At 53.7% G+C, this 15,096-nt stretch overlaps 2 protein-coding genes across 2 annotated transcripts; both read left to right on the top strand.

Moving 5' to 3' along the window:
* Positions 1-4,749: 4,749 nt before the first annotated feature.
* J4E84_003115 (uncharacterized protein) lies at positions 4,750-6,113 on the top strand (the record flags this gene model as incomplete). Its single annotated transcript, XM_049385733.1, has 2 exons — positions 4,750-4,947; positions 5,157-6,113. The coding sequence occupies 2 exons, from the start codon at positions 4,750-4,752 to the stop codon at positions 6,111-6,113; spliced, it is 1,155 nt and encodes a 384-aa protein (XP_049246610.1).
* Positions 6,114-13,748: 7,635 nt separating this feature from the next.
* J4E84_003114 (uncharacterized protein) lies at positions 13,749-14,669 on the top strand (the record flags this gene model as incomplete). Its single annotated transcript, XM_049385732.1, has 1 exon — positions 13,749-14,669. One exon carries the CDS (start codon positions 13,749-13,751, stop codon positions 14,667-14,669), a length of 921 nt encoding a protein of 306 aa, XP_049246609.1.
* Between the last annotated feature and the right edge of the window lie 427 nt (positions 14,670-15,096).

Below are 15,096 nucleotides of genomic sequence, written 5' to 3'. Positions count from 1 at the left end.
CGCGAGCTGCCCAGCTCTTGCCGTTCCTTTGACTTTGACAGTCACCTTCCGTCTCGTCACGTTACTCTTGAAAGAAGCAGGCACACGACAATCTAGATAGCTATCGCATAGCTCGTCCCGCGCCGCAAACAAGACGCGATGCGCCAACGGACCTGGGCGACGTCGCTCGCCGCCTTGCTGGGCCTGGCATCGACGGCGACGGCCCACAAGACGTTCGCCAACTACACCCTCGCCGACTCGCCACAGGATCTCTTCTCCATCTACGGCGACCGACCCGATGGCTGTCCGCCATGCTTCAACTGCAACCTGGAAGACTTCAAGTGCAAACAGTTTGCCGACTGCAGCAAAGCGAACGGGAGATGTAACTGTGGACCCGGATTTGGAGGCGAGGACTGCTCAGAGCCCCTCTGCGGCGCCCTGCCCGATGGCAAGAACCGCTCACCACGCGGAGGCGCAAAGGAGTGCGAATGCTCAGAGGGCTGGTCTGGCATCAACTGCAACGTCTGCCAGACCAACGATGCCTGCAACGCCATGATGCCGGATGGAGAGGGCGGCGTCTGCTACAAGGACGGCCAGCTGGTCAAGGAGAACTTCCAGATCTGCGACATTACCAACAGAAAGATCCTCGACACGTTGAAGGACAAGAAACCGCAGGCGACCTTCTCTTGCAATGCCGAGTCAGAGGAATGCAACTTCCAATGTAAGCTCCATACCCTCCACCCTTCATTCCCGGCTAACCATCGCAGTCTGGGTTGACCAAAGGGAATCCTTCTACTGCGCCCTCGACACGTGCTCCTCCCACTTCACCGCCGAATCCGACCGCAACATCACGAAATACCGATGCGAGAACATCAAGTGCGAATGTGTCCCTGACAGGATGCTCTGCGGAGAGGATGGCTCCGTCGACATTGGCGACTTCTTGAAGGAGTCCATCAAGGGTCCTGCTGAATTTAGAGGCATCTCAGCTATCAACAGCAAAGACAGCGGAAGCATCTTCTCGGAACCTGCCATGAACGACCTGATCTCGAGCATCTTCGGCGACGAGAGCATCTTCCTACAATGTGACACCGGCGAGTGTCTATACCAGACGGAAGTGCCAGGTTACGAGAGACCCATCAAGAAGATCAACACTCCGTTGATCGCTGGTGTCATTGCAGGAATCGCACTATTCATCGTGGCGGCTATCTTGGCCATCTGGTACATTACCCACCGCGCTGAGAGCCATCGATATGGTCCCATCCACCTGTCGGACGATGAGGAAGACGAGGACGCGAAATTACTCGCCGACCACAAGCCAGCTTCCTTCCTCTTTGAGAACGTCGCCTACAACCTGAAAGGAAAGCAGATTCTGTCTGGCATCTCTGGTGCTGTCCACCCCGGAGAACTCTTGGCCATCATGGGTGCCTCGGGTGCCGGAAAGACTACCTTCCTTGATATTCTGGCCCGCAAGAAGAAGATTGGAACCGATAGTGGCGATTTCTACATCAATGGCGAGAAGGTCCGCGATGACGAGTTCAGAAGCGTGATTGGTTTCGTCGACCAGGAAGACACCCTTTTGCCTACCTTGACTGTCCACGAGACGATTCTCGACTCTGCATTGTTGCGCCTGCCCAAGGAGATGAGTCGCATTTCCAAGGAGCAAAAGGTAGAAGACGTTGAACGTCAACTCGGTATCTACCACATTCGCAACCAGAAGATTGGCTCTGAGGAAAGCGGTCGTGGAATCTCCGGTGGTGAGAAGCGTCGTGTCGGTATTGCCTGCGAACTTGTTACCTCGCCCAGCATCCTATTTTTGGACGAGCCCACAAGTGGCCTGGACGCCTACAATGCTTTCAACGTCGTCGAGTGTCTTGTCAACCTAGTCAAGAACTACAACCGAACTGTCGTTTTCACTATTCACCAGCCACGCTCCAACATTGTCGCTCTCTTCGACCAACTTATACTGCTTGCGAAGGGCAGAGCTGTCTACTCCGGACCATTCGAGAATTGCCAGAACTACTTCGACGAGCTCGGCTACACCTGCCCACCTGGTTTCAACATTGCCGATTACATCGTGGATCTGACCATGCACGCGAGCACAGCACGGAAGCCCATTGACGAAGACAGTTCACTCTTCAACCGTGATCTTAACCGCGACGGACTCACTACAAGCGCAAGCAGCGCAATTGCTGTCAAGTCCATTCCTAGCATCAACACATCGGAGCTTGAACGAGACATTGCTGGTAGTCCCAGCAATTCTAGCATACTGCGACCCAAGAGCAAGAGGAGGACGTCTATCAAGCAGCAGCAGGAACGCGAGCTATTCACGAGGAAGAAGAACACTGCTTCTGTTAACGACGGTGCAATGTCTCCCAAGACTGATGACGAAGCTCCCTACGATCGCCGAGGCGCTATCAAGGCCCAATGGATGAAGCTCACTCGTCAACAAGGCGGCGTGCCTCCTCAGATACTCGAAGACCCTGATGAGCTCCCGCCTCCTGCCAATGGCGCCACTGGAACCAACCTTGACCTCCTGATCAACGCCTATGCATCCTCCGACATTGCAGCTAGGATTCGCGACGACATTGCTAGCTCGGTAGCCAGCGCAAATCAAGCCAACGGCACCAACGGAGTGCAACAGCCAAACGGTTTCGTCGCAGCAGGAAAGCTCAAGGGCTTCAGGAAGGTCGGTCTCTTTGGCCAGTTCAGAATCTTGTCTCGACGAACCTGGCGCAACCTCTACCGCAACCCTATGCTCATGCTTACACACTACGCCATCGCCATTGTCCTCGCTGTCTTCCTTGGTTTCCTCTTCTACGGTCTCACAGACGACATCAAGGGTTTCCAGAACCGCCTTGGTCTATTCTTGTTCGTCTTATCGCTCTTCGGCTTCAGCAGCTTGACCATCCTCACCGTCTTCGCCCCTGAAAGACTCCTCTTCACCCGCGAGCGTGCCAAGGGCTACTACTCCCCACCCGCCTATTTCGCCGCCAAGGTCATCTTCGACATCATTCCTCTGCGCCTGCTTCCACCCATCATCCTCGGTATCATCGTGTACCCCATGACCGGTCTCATCCCTGCCTGGCCCAACTTCCTCAAGTTCACCCTCTTCCTCGTCCTATTCAACCTCGCAGCCGCAGCCATCTTCCTCTTCATCGGCATCGTATTCCGCAACTCCGGTGTAGCCAACCTGATCGGCGTGCTAGTCATGCTATTCAGTCTCCTCTTCTCTGGCTTCTTCCTCAACAAGGAGAGCATTCCTGCTATTGCCAAGTGGCTGCAATCGGTAAGTCCCAACTCGCCCTTCCACGCACAAGTCCATCTTTGCTAACATATGCTTCCCAGCTATCAATCTTCCACTACGCCTTCGAAGGCCTCATCGTCAATGAAGTCAAATACCTCTCCCTCATCGACCATAAATACGGCCTTGACATTGAAGTCCCTGGCTCCGCTATCCTCAGCTCGTTTGGTTTCAACACGCAGGCGCTGTGGAAGGATTGTATTGGACTGGGTGTGTTTGCCGGCGCGTTTGTGGTGCTGGCGTATGCGGCTATGCATTTGTTGCTTGTGGAGAAGAGGTAGTGGGATACTTTGAGAGTGTTCTCGTTTGGTGGATTATTATCTTTATTTTTCTATGGGATTACGTGGGTGGCGCATAGGGTTCGAATTGCATATATGGCGTTTGGTCACTGGGACCCTTTTCTTACACGATAGTAGAGAGTAGAGAGTACACATTGATCATGTGCAGATGACCGGTTCCACGTCCACAGCACATGCTACAGTCTCGCGATCTCCCTCATGGTGTCTCTACGTCATGCTGGTAAATCAGTCCACTGCTGCTTCGGATAGATGTACATGCGTCTCAACCGTTACCTGCAATCTCGGTCGAGCGCAAGAGGACTTCCGGTGTTGGTATTCGTCGAGAACACTCGCCAATGCATTGACAACATGATGCTTATCGAACCTGGGCTTGTTGGTGTCAGAATGTCCAGCGAAACGGAGAAAAGGCCGACTTTAGATTGATGCTGACAGACTTTTCGTTGGAGGCAGATAGGTACCGCAGGTCCTCCCGCGTGGCACCTCCAAAACCCCAATTCCGTAGACACGTGCAAAACGCTGGAGGTAGACAAACAGGCCAGATCACCTACAAGCGATACGCCCCTCAGTAATCAATCAAAATCTTCCACATAAAGTTCCAGAAGACGCGTGACAACGGCAGCCGTGTCGAGATTAGCCCAGTTCAGCCGGAACAAAGATACAACACTCCCGCAGCATCGTCAAACGAGCTTCTTCCTGTAGGCGGTGGCGGACCGATTAGCCGGCGAAATATCGTTATCATCGCCTCATTAAACGCTACGTTTTATCAGCACTGAGCAATACCGCTCACTATACTGCTTCTGTACCCGTTTCTGCCAGACGATGATCCTGCTGAAATGCGCAACAGAGGTCAGGGCGCGCTGCTGGGCAACCGCACGAACGGCAACGACCCTTTGCGGTGGTGCAAGGAGATGTCGGTGCTGTACAGTACCCAACATATGTACTCCTCAGCTCCGTGATTAATGGAAATATTTCTTGCTTGCTCCACGTCTAATAGCGTTAATAGTCTGCGACTCTTCAATTCTCCCTACTACTCGCAGACATTGACATACGTTGCATTATCGCGCTAAAGCGGACGGTGTACTCAACGCGGGAGCCGTCCAAAAAACAGTGGAGCAAGAGCAACGGTCTTCCTAGCCTCATTGGCGGCTCATCGGGACGTCATAACGGAAAATGGGAGCGACGCTATCCAAATTGTGGTCCTCGATGAGGGCCGCCGTGACGGGCGCTTCGGGAAAGAACAACAATACACTACAACATCAACAAGCCAGCAGCCAACAAAAGGGCGAAGAGAGCGACACTCCTACATCAAACCAGGCCCTAGAGACTTTTGCAGCAATGTCTGGAATCAAGAAGTATGAGATTACAGAGGTACGTGGATTTGGGTTGCTTGGGGTGCCTTCCTCGAGGTGGCGTAGGAGGGGTACTTGGGTGGCCCAGCCCCGCTGAGGTCATACAGCCGCGTCTTGAGCATCGCAACACTACCCTTTATGTTTGGCCTGTCGCTCCTGGGACGCATAAGAGCGGCGCGACACTCATTCCCATTTTCAAGAGGAATTCACTCACTAACAATTACCCAGCCATGGCTCAAGACATACTACTCCCTAGGCGAAGGCCCCTTCTGGGAAGAGGAAACAAACACAATTCGCTTCATGGACATTGAAAAGAAGAAGCTACTCCGCGTGGATGTGGCCAAAGGCCCCTCCAGCCTGACTACTGTCAAGGACTACGACATATGTGTATGCGCCACCGCAGACATAGAAGGCAACGACTCCGAGTTCATCTTCGGCGGCAAATACGGCTACGGCATCGCCAACAAGCAAACCGGCGAATACCGATGGATCAAGAAAGTCTGGTCCGAGGACGAAATCTCAGCTAACAAGCACGAAAACTTCCGCGGCAATGACGGCGCTGTCGACTCTGCAGGCCGCTTCTGGTGCGGCTTCATGTTCGACCCCATGGTGTCTGAGTGGCGCGAGGATGGCGCCGTGTTCCGGTTAAACCCTGATGGCAGTCTCGATCGCCCAATGAGCAACATCGTGATCCCCAACGGAACGACGTGGAACAAGAAGGATGATACCATGTACTTTGCCGACAGCCCTACGAAAACTATCTGGCAGTTCGACTTTGACCCCAAGACAGGCGAGATTAGCAACAAGCGTCCGTACTTCACCATGCCAGAGGATGAGCGCTACGGAAAGGGTGCTGTGCCGGATGGTCACTGCCTTGACGAGGAGGGCTACATGTGGACTGCTCTTCACGGTGGATGGCATGTACTGAGAATATCGCCGCAAGGTGAGGTTGTGGCGGAGATCAAGGTGCCTACCAGTCAACCTACGTGCCCTTGCTTTGTTGGCGAAGAGCTATTCATTACTAGCTCTGGCGGTACGAGTGGAGAGAATGGAGGGCCGGTTGATGAGCATGCAGGCAGTTGTTTCAAGATCAATGTTGGTGTGCGGGGATTGAAAAGGTTCAAGTTCAAGGGTGGAGCGGCTGTTGAGGGCGGGAAGGAGAATGGGAAGGTTGTTGCAGAGTAGGATGGTGTGAAAACGCTACATAGATGGATGGGTGTCATGAGGAACACATCTCGAAGCGATGCGTCTTTCCAGACATAGCAGATGTACATCACTATCGGAAGTATTTGGAATATGGCCTACTCCGAAGCCCTAGATGATCGAAATCGCCTACATGTGAGATCACCGATCAGTGATCACTCCTTGATGCAACATGACCGATATGATGATACCTGCATGATGTAGCAGATATGCAGATACGAAAGGATTCAAGATGCAACTGAGGTCACTCGATCGCAGTACGCTAAGCTAAGTCTGGGTGAGGAAGGAGTTAACGACCGGTGGAGATCAAGACGTTATCGCTTACCCCTGCGATACCACCATGACATCGCCTTAGCAACATAGAGAACGACGAACAATGGACGATCCGAAAATCTGCGGCTTTAACGCCATCCTATGGCAGCTGTAGCTGTGACAGTGAAGCAAGCTGAGAGCAGCAGTGGAGCCCAACGGGTCCGTTTGGGTCAAGCTCACTGTGGTATAGGATGTTGTTAGCTACACTCACCGAATAGGCATTATCTCGCATTTTATCATAGCATAGTTACCTTTTCAGTCAGCTTCTCGCCCAACTAGGACGAATGCGATCTTCCGACTGCCGGGTCCAAGGGATCTAGGAGCTGTACCCCCAGACCACCACCCTCGAACCTTGCTCTGATGCACATAGCAGACCACAACCTATATGTCTTTTGAGCTAGTCATGCGGCGCGAATTTCCCAACGCAGACGTGACATCTCGCAGGTGACATTTGCATCGCGCTCTCCTTACCACAACGAGGAAGTACCCAACCCAGTCCTCAGCCCGACACGTATGTCTGCGGCGCAGTAGTCTCCGCGCTCCTTTGACCGTGACCATCTCTCACGTCCTCATCGGAAGCAACCAGCCTGACCACGACCATCGCACCGCCTAGGGTAGGCGAAGAGCAAGCCTCACATCCCGATGAAGAGATCCGCACAGCGGGACGTTTGAAAGCATGGCTTCGACACGTTCCGGCACCCACAGCCGATCGAAGGAAAGGATAGGCCTGTGGCGGCCACACATGTCGCGTGCATGTGAGCGTTACCTGCATACACCTCACCGGAGGAATAAGGTGCTGCACGTCGCTTGACGCGGCAACGTACGTACCCCCCAAGTCCATGAAAACGGGGCTTGGAAGGATTGGAAGGATGGAAGGATGGGAGGAAGCGCGGGGATCGCGAGATGCTGATAGGAAGCGCGCGTCTATGCATAACGCTAACCCCCGGTCGTCATATCAGCCCTTTGGAAGGGGCCTGTTTGTATAAGGCCATTGTATGTGTGTGGGTGTGTATGGACAGACCGGTTCTTGGGTAGCGAATTTCTCGATGGAGAGGTCTCCTTGCTTAAGGGATTTGCGGCACAGTTCGCGTATTCGGTCGAGGTGGGACTTTCCTCCAATCGCTTGCTAGAGGGGTGAGGGATTTCTAGCGATTCCAGTCTCGAAGCATGGTAGATGTGCAATCTTCGTCTCGATGGGACATGGCAGTTTGGGGTGATGTGCATTGTCCTCGCCGAAGCCCATCCTGCGCGCTTCTCGCTTATGTAGCGTGTATACGGAACGCTTATACGTGTGGCTTGACGTGACGCGAGACAAACGTATACAGGCTAGTAGAGATCCAAGGATTGAGGATTGAGGATTGAGGATTGAGGAGTCTGTGTAGTGGAGTGGAGGATGTCGTAACGGTTTGACGAGAAGGAATTCGTTCCGAGGACCCTGATGACGAATTCTGTGGATACGGGCTGAGGACGAGTGAACGAGGGATGCTGTGCCGCTCTGGTGTGCAACTGCATCGGCGAGTTCCTATCCAACGTGACAGACTGCCCTTGATTGTGAAGACCTGTGTGATCTGTGGAACTTTCACATGGGATGTTCGACAAAGGAAAGTAATCCAGTGCAATTTGTCCATCCACCCCGAAATGGATAGGAAGCCGTTATGTTGGTGCTATATCCCCCTCCTTGATCACCACTTTCGGACGTTACACCTACATTTGGCGTACATGCGTGAATTTTCTCGTGCCAGATCAGCTGCAGGTCTTGAGTTGGGATGGACGTTGTTTGCTTTGCATGAGATCGGACATGACAAATAGATTAAGCCCCACCGAATGGGAGAGATATGAAAGATAGCCAGTTAGTGTTCGGATTCGGGTCCTCTCAGTATCCTCTCAGTGCGGAGGTGTACCTAACTTGGATGCTGTATGGTGAATGTTGAGAACTCATTGCTAGGTTCATGGAATCGCCGTCGGTGTCCCACCCAAGCGCTGACTCAGGTGCGGTTGGGGTCATTAAGCGGTGGCTTAAACAAACGGTAGGGGTTCTCATGAGACATGAAGCTATGAAAATTCAGAAGCAGGGTCTGAATCCTCGTTACCAAATCTTTCTCGTGTCGGGAATTGCTCATGTGAGATCTCTTTGAAGCATCTCGCATTGATCTCGATAAGAAAATCCTAACGATATGCGAAAGTCAAAAACAGGACAAAGTTCGATCCCCACGTTCATGTCGGTCGACAGAACAGGCAGCTCGATCTGGGGGAGCTGTTACCGTACTCTCGGAGACGCAAATATTGTTGAATAGGGCCGAAAGATCATCGCTGACCGATTCGTCGTGAACAGGGTCGTGAGACTAATAAGCACCGGCCATCACGGTCAGGCCGACCACGGCTATCCGGAACTTTTATGCAGCATCTAGCGTTTGTTCAGAGTGCAGGGCAGTTCGGAATACTGATCTGCTAATGTCGATCAAATATCTTGCATGCATGAGTCGACTCCAAGTAGGCCTTATCACAACGTTACTGTGTACTGTAGTCGACCTGCATGCAATCTTTTGCTACCGAGAGTGTTGCATCAGCCATAGGGTATGATGAGTCATCAGGAGATTGGGACAAGCAAACTGTTGTTTGGGTTGGCATCGCGTCCTTCGAAAGGGAGCTGTGATGTGTCATCGATACTCCGCGACTTGCTTTGACAGCGACAAGGTCATCCATCATCTTGTCACCTGAATGCTGTACTGTATCTACCGATCTACGTCTTGGTAGACGACGCTGTCATGTCTCGATCTGAGCCGGTCCGCACACTGGCTGGCAAAAGCATCCGAAGAATATGCGCTTGCGCAACAAAAGAGACATCGTAATCACGAGGACTATCAGGAGGCGCGGGTTGGTGTGCAAGGTGGTGAGCCTGACGCAGAAGATAGTTTAGCGAGTGACCAACCCATGTTTGCCCAGGCAAGGTCTCGAGGTGCTATCTATTGTTTTGCTCACTGTAGTGGTTGGCGGCGATGTAGACCGAGCCAGAGGGTCGTTGGAGATTGCAGAGACAAAGGGATTTCCGATCGAGCATCAAGCAACCCGTTTGGTACCTGTATACATTAGCCCCCGCCTCATATGTTATGCGTTGCAGGGTAAGAAACGTCATCTCCCGCTTCCGGGATATACAACTGATAATATAAGCCGATACGAGTAATGAACTGGCGATACTGAGCCTTGTGCAGGCGGCTGAAAGTGTTCTCGGTTGTGGATGTTTGCTTGTGTAACGGAGAACGTCTGAAGCGAGTCCCGCAATGCATGCTTCGACACGAATCTGCCACATATGTCCGGTACTGCTTGTTCATTTTGACGTTGTTTCGGGACAGCACAAATTACGGACTATGGCGTCAACAGGGGGTTGCGAAGCGTTGCATGCGCAGGAAAGCTGTGTAGCAAGGCCAAACAAAATAGTGCCGCAGCCCGTTCAGTTGGTTGCAGGACGGCTCTCACATGCGTCGTATACATGTCGCCTTCATTTGTACTGGAGTTTGATGTATACTGTGAGGGTTTGTGACGTGATAGCAGCGTCGTTTGTCTTGTTGTAATTGCTGAGAGCAGATTTGGCAGGTGCATTGGAGAGGCGCAAACGCCCGTGCAGAAGCTTGGGCCGTGCGTTCTATGTCAAAATGCATCCGCGGACTGCCCACTCCTTCGATGCTTCCATCAGGGTCTCCCTTCCACTTCGACACAACCGGACGCCTGCCCAAGCGAAGCATCGTGGAGAATTGGTCAAGTGCCGAAGCATCCATTGCTGCGACGAGCACGCGCGTGCCGCCACTTCCCTATGCTGGAGCTTCACATCACGTCAACCAAGGCAATTTGATGTCGACACGTCCGCGGAGGACAGCGGCAGTTGTGCCGCCGCTATTGTATTTGGCAGTGAGTGGGGTTGGGAAACTGAATTGTGGGCACAGAGAGTACCCAGCTTCACCGGACACGCGATGTACTAACTCGTGAACTGCACCGAGACTACGAGTCAGTCTACCACTCCATCTCGTCTAAACTCAGTCCTCTAGGTTGATCTGGCGATACCGTCCGGCATGTTGGAACAGGAACCAACGCTTCTCGCGGCTGTGCGGTGTACATACACCGTGATTAGCTCAGAAGGTGCGACGTGACCTCGCAATCTGGTGCGGTCTCCCCTGAACTATCGCCTTGGCTGCGCAACCGACAGTCTGGAGCCGGAAACTGGTGGAGAGGATCAACCAACCGATGGCTGAGATCCATCAGTGGCGCCGTGTGGACCACGCTGTTGGTCGCAAGCTATGACGCTTTTGGTGGAAATCCCTGAGCAAGGCCCTCACGAGGGCATCCAGCTTGCGCCGAGGCAGGCTGCCCTGACTCCAGCTACTAATCCAGTCTCTCAAAGTCAGCGCGCACGAGGGCTCACTAGAAGCTCCAGATCTTCAGAGGCTGCCCAAAAATGCCGGCAGCCGCACACGGCTTTCACAGAGTTTGATGCGCTCGTACTCGGGGTACATATACTTTTCAGCTGCTCGCAAGCGTCCAGTCCATCTCGATGCGACTCCAGAAGGAATGACATGCGCGGCATTGAGATCGTCTCAGGTCCTGCAACGTGTGCGCCGTTACCGGCCCTCTGGGAATGAATTGTCATGGAAAAGGTTCGAGAAGCAGCAAATGTACATGGGTTAACGCCAGCTACCAGTCGCAACGAAACCTGAGCTAGCCATGTTCTAACCGGCGTGCGCATGTGGGATCAAAAGGATCAAAAGGCCGACACCTGACGTGATTTGCAATGTGACAGGGGTACGGAATTGAAGCCCAACCTACTGATCTGTTTCGCCTGGCGCAAACTCCACGCTACGTTGCACAAAAGTACTCGCACAGAGGATGCCGCAAATTGCGCAATACAGGACTGGCTTGTATATGGAAACTGATGACTGACGATCTGTCCGATCACAAGTCTCGTGCTGGGACACATCTGCAGCTCCACAAGCTAATCACCCCCACGACAGCGCGGGGAACTGTCACCCAAACCCTGGCGATATCGATTAGTATTATCGCGACGGCAGGGCGAGGGCCTCCCTTGTTAGTGATTCGATCGAGTTTCAGAGGCTCGTCATACAAATCAACAGACCGAGATCTCTATCATGCCGTCTCATCAAGTTGCTGCTACCCCCACATGGCCACTGCAACACGTCCACATGCACGTTATCGACACGCACGTTTTCCAAGGCGGAAGCGATCGCTCCTCGGTGGCTGCATGGCGTGGGCATGCTAATTTCTTCTGTCATCCGCAGCGAGACGAGGCGTTGCCGCCGCTGACCGTCCCGAGACGTTAGTGGTGCTGGCCGCGGAAATGCAGGTGTACTGGACAAGAAGCAACCCACTGAAGCGACGAGGCGCCCAGTGCTCCTATCGATGTCTTGGGCCACCATGATGCAACGCTGTGGCTCGCCTTTTGTGCAGTGCGTAGCGCGCGAGGCATATGCAGCGCTGAGGCAAGCGTCGGGGATTTTAAATGCGCGACGGGCAGCCAATAAGGCGGCTCAACAAAGCAAAATGAGGTGCACAATTCATTGCACAGCGAGCGGCAAGGGAAGGATGGCCTGGGGCACATGATGAGACACGGTCGTGCGCATCACGCACACGCTGCTACCGCAACCGCTGGCCTGACCGGCCCTAGCAGCGGTCGAGGACATGCGTGCGAGCCAGCCACGGCTCGCCATGGAGGTGCAGGAGGGCCGCCGGCAAGCTGCAGATGAGATGACAGGACGTCTTTCCGGACAGTCTCCCGCAGGTCAGTGCTGGGGGCTGCAGGGCGCGGCCGCCAAAGTGCGCTTGTGTCAGTTTGGGCCAGCAGGCCACCTCGACGTCGTTACTTGGCCGCCAGCTGCGCGTTGTTGCGGTGGGGGGCTTAGTGTGTATTCCGCTTCCGCGTATCTTCACTGTCGAACATGCAGTAGCGCGCAAGACGTGCGCAAGTAGCTTGCCAGCGTATCCCAGCAAGCCCAAGGCACCGCCTAGCGCGTCGTCAAAGCCGCCGACAAGGCATGATGTACTTGCTGCCCTTCCTCGCGCAACATGGACCAGGCGCGACAGGGGCACAATGCACCCTCGATGGTTTGCTGCCCGGCCAGCCATTCTCCGACTATTACACCGCAAATTCTTATATCACACCCGGTCCTGGCGCGACCTGTGCCGATTGCGGGCGTGACAGATCTCGACCCCCAGACTCTTTACCAGTTCCCCCGACGTTGCCTCGCAGCTTCATTTCCTCATCGCTTCACTTTGCTACCGATCTCCAGTCCTCGTTCCTGCAGCCTTGGTCGCTTACTCCCAGTATAGCATGGCCGTCAGCCCCACACTGCCTCGACTGCCCTACTAGGAAACTCATCCACGCCTCGTGCTGCCACTACACCGTTGGGACGGCCACCACATTGTCTGATCCACCATCCTTTTCGCCTCCTTCGAACTACATTACCTCTACGTATCTTGGGTTGTCTCCTAGGCGACCCAACCAACGTTGTCACCCTGGCTACTCAGACTCTCCCCGCTATTCGGGCCCCCCTCCCTCATTATCCACGACGTTTTCAGAACTCGTTAACTCCGCCGTACCACAACGATCCAAAGCCCGACGGCCCATGGTCGGGTCAGGGCGGCCAAGGGGGCTCTGACGATATCTATTCCATGTCAAACCCACCGGCAGGAGAAACCCGTTCAGCGCGAACAACCCCACAGATGTCGCCCATCCAGTCTTATCCTCCAATGCAGCCTCCTTACAGGAGCCCGCGAGAAGCTCCGGCAAACCCTCCCGTTTCCCTGCCACCTCTTCGGCATCTTTCCAGGACCCCACCCACGCCCTCGGATCGAAGATATGGGAACCCTTTCGGAGTCCACTCCATTCTCAATCCACAAGCCGAGTTGGTGGAACAGCAACGGAGTCTGAAGCGTAGCAACTCTCAGATGGATTCGCCATCACCCGTTGATACACAGAACTCGCAAAGTCTGCCCTCCATCAGTCGACCCAATAGTGTGGACTCCACTCAATCCACACAGGAAGGACAACAGCATGCTAGGCCATTCCAACCCCCGGGACGGCCGTCGATCCGACCTCCATATCCCGAGAAGTCGATCAGGAATCACAACCTCGGCAGGTTAAATCCACCCACAGGCACCATCGATGCCCAGCAATCGCCTTTCCTAACGGCAAGTACACGTCCCACGGAATCAATGACAATCCAGCCGGCTTTACCTACACCTCCTGCCGGCGGCCGCCCTCATTATTTCCCTCCTACGGCTCCTACTCCCCCGCCGAACATGATGCGTACTGAGATCCGTCGACCAAGCGTCAACTTCCCTCAATCCGGTAGTGCCAGTCCAATTGCACAATACTCACCTTACAGCCAGCCAGCCTCTGTTGCGTCGAGCCAATACGACAACCACAGTACTCAGGGACCATACGGCCAGATGCGTAGACACACCCCAGTGCACGATTCCCGTCAGGGGTCTGTGTCCATGGAGAGTGAACGCAATAGCATGATAGCCATGGCCCCATCCAACCAGAGCAGTGTTCAGCTCATGACAATCCAGAGCCAGGACGGGTCTTTGCACAACATCCAAGTGGAAACACAAACCGCATCCAAAGGCGCCGATGAGAAGAGGAGGCGTAATGCTGGCGCATCAGCACGTTTCCGTGCCAGAAGGAAGGAAAAAGAGCGCGAGGCTTCCATGAGCATATCGAGATTGGAACAGAGCGTCCGCGACTCGAACGAGGATGCTGAGTATTACCGTTCTGAGAGGGACTACTGGAGATCGATTGCCATGCAAGCTCATCCAGAACGCCACATCACCCGACCGCCGTCGCCTCGGCTGAGGCGTGTTTCGGTAGCACCGTCACGCGCACCATCTTCTACAACGGGACATGGCTCAGAGGCTTCGTATGACGACTACGAAGAGGAATTTCGCGAGGAAGAGCGCAACGTTCGAAGGAGAACCAGTAGCTACCATCCAGCTGTTGGTCCTCACCACGCCGAGGCACCTTCCAGTCACGACTCACATGGCTATCCTGCATCCACCTTTGCACCTGTAAATCATTCTGCACAGCATACTACCCAGCCTCATCAGTATCCACAGCACCAACAGGCGCAAACCACAGGTCCTCACCATCCTGCGCCTAAACAAGCTGCTTACCGCGACTCTTTCCCACCTGAGGCTCGTCGATACGAGCACCGTGCCTAGACAATTGGCCATACCTTGAAGAGGAAGCATCGGTGCTTTGATCAGCCTACAACATTATCACCCGGCTTGCGTTCGCTCGTCGACCACTTTATTTCTATTTACATTCTTTCTCAACCATGTGTCAACGATGCATGTATATCGCCTGGGTGGTTGTTTCCGGCTTCTGCAATTTTGCGAGCACATATCTGCGTTATACCCTAGCTCTTTTCGTTCTTTGTCCATCATCGGTCTTCACCAAATTGCATATAGAATCTCTTGTCCTCACGGACAATTCTCATCGCTGTCATCGAATCAAGATTGATATTTGTCGCTTTCGTCATGTACAGTACTACCTCATGTGCGCCTTTCAGCAAACGGCATGGTGGCTGTGAGTGCCTACTCACAGATACCAAGGACAATCGAACTACATCTCTTTGCTACAAAGTAC

This window comes from Alternaria hordeiaustralica (genome assembly GCF_023758085.1).
Source record: "Alternaria hordeiaustralica strain BMP 2776 chromosome Unknown scaffold_4, whole genome shotgun sequence".
NCBI classification, from domain to species: Eukaryota; Fungi; Ascomycota; class Dothideomycetes; order Pleosporales; family Pleosporaceae; genus Alternaria; species Alternaria hordeiaustralica.
The sequence above is the reverse complement of the archived record's forward strand: the minus strand, read 5'-3'. Positions and strand labels throughout refer to the sequence as shown.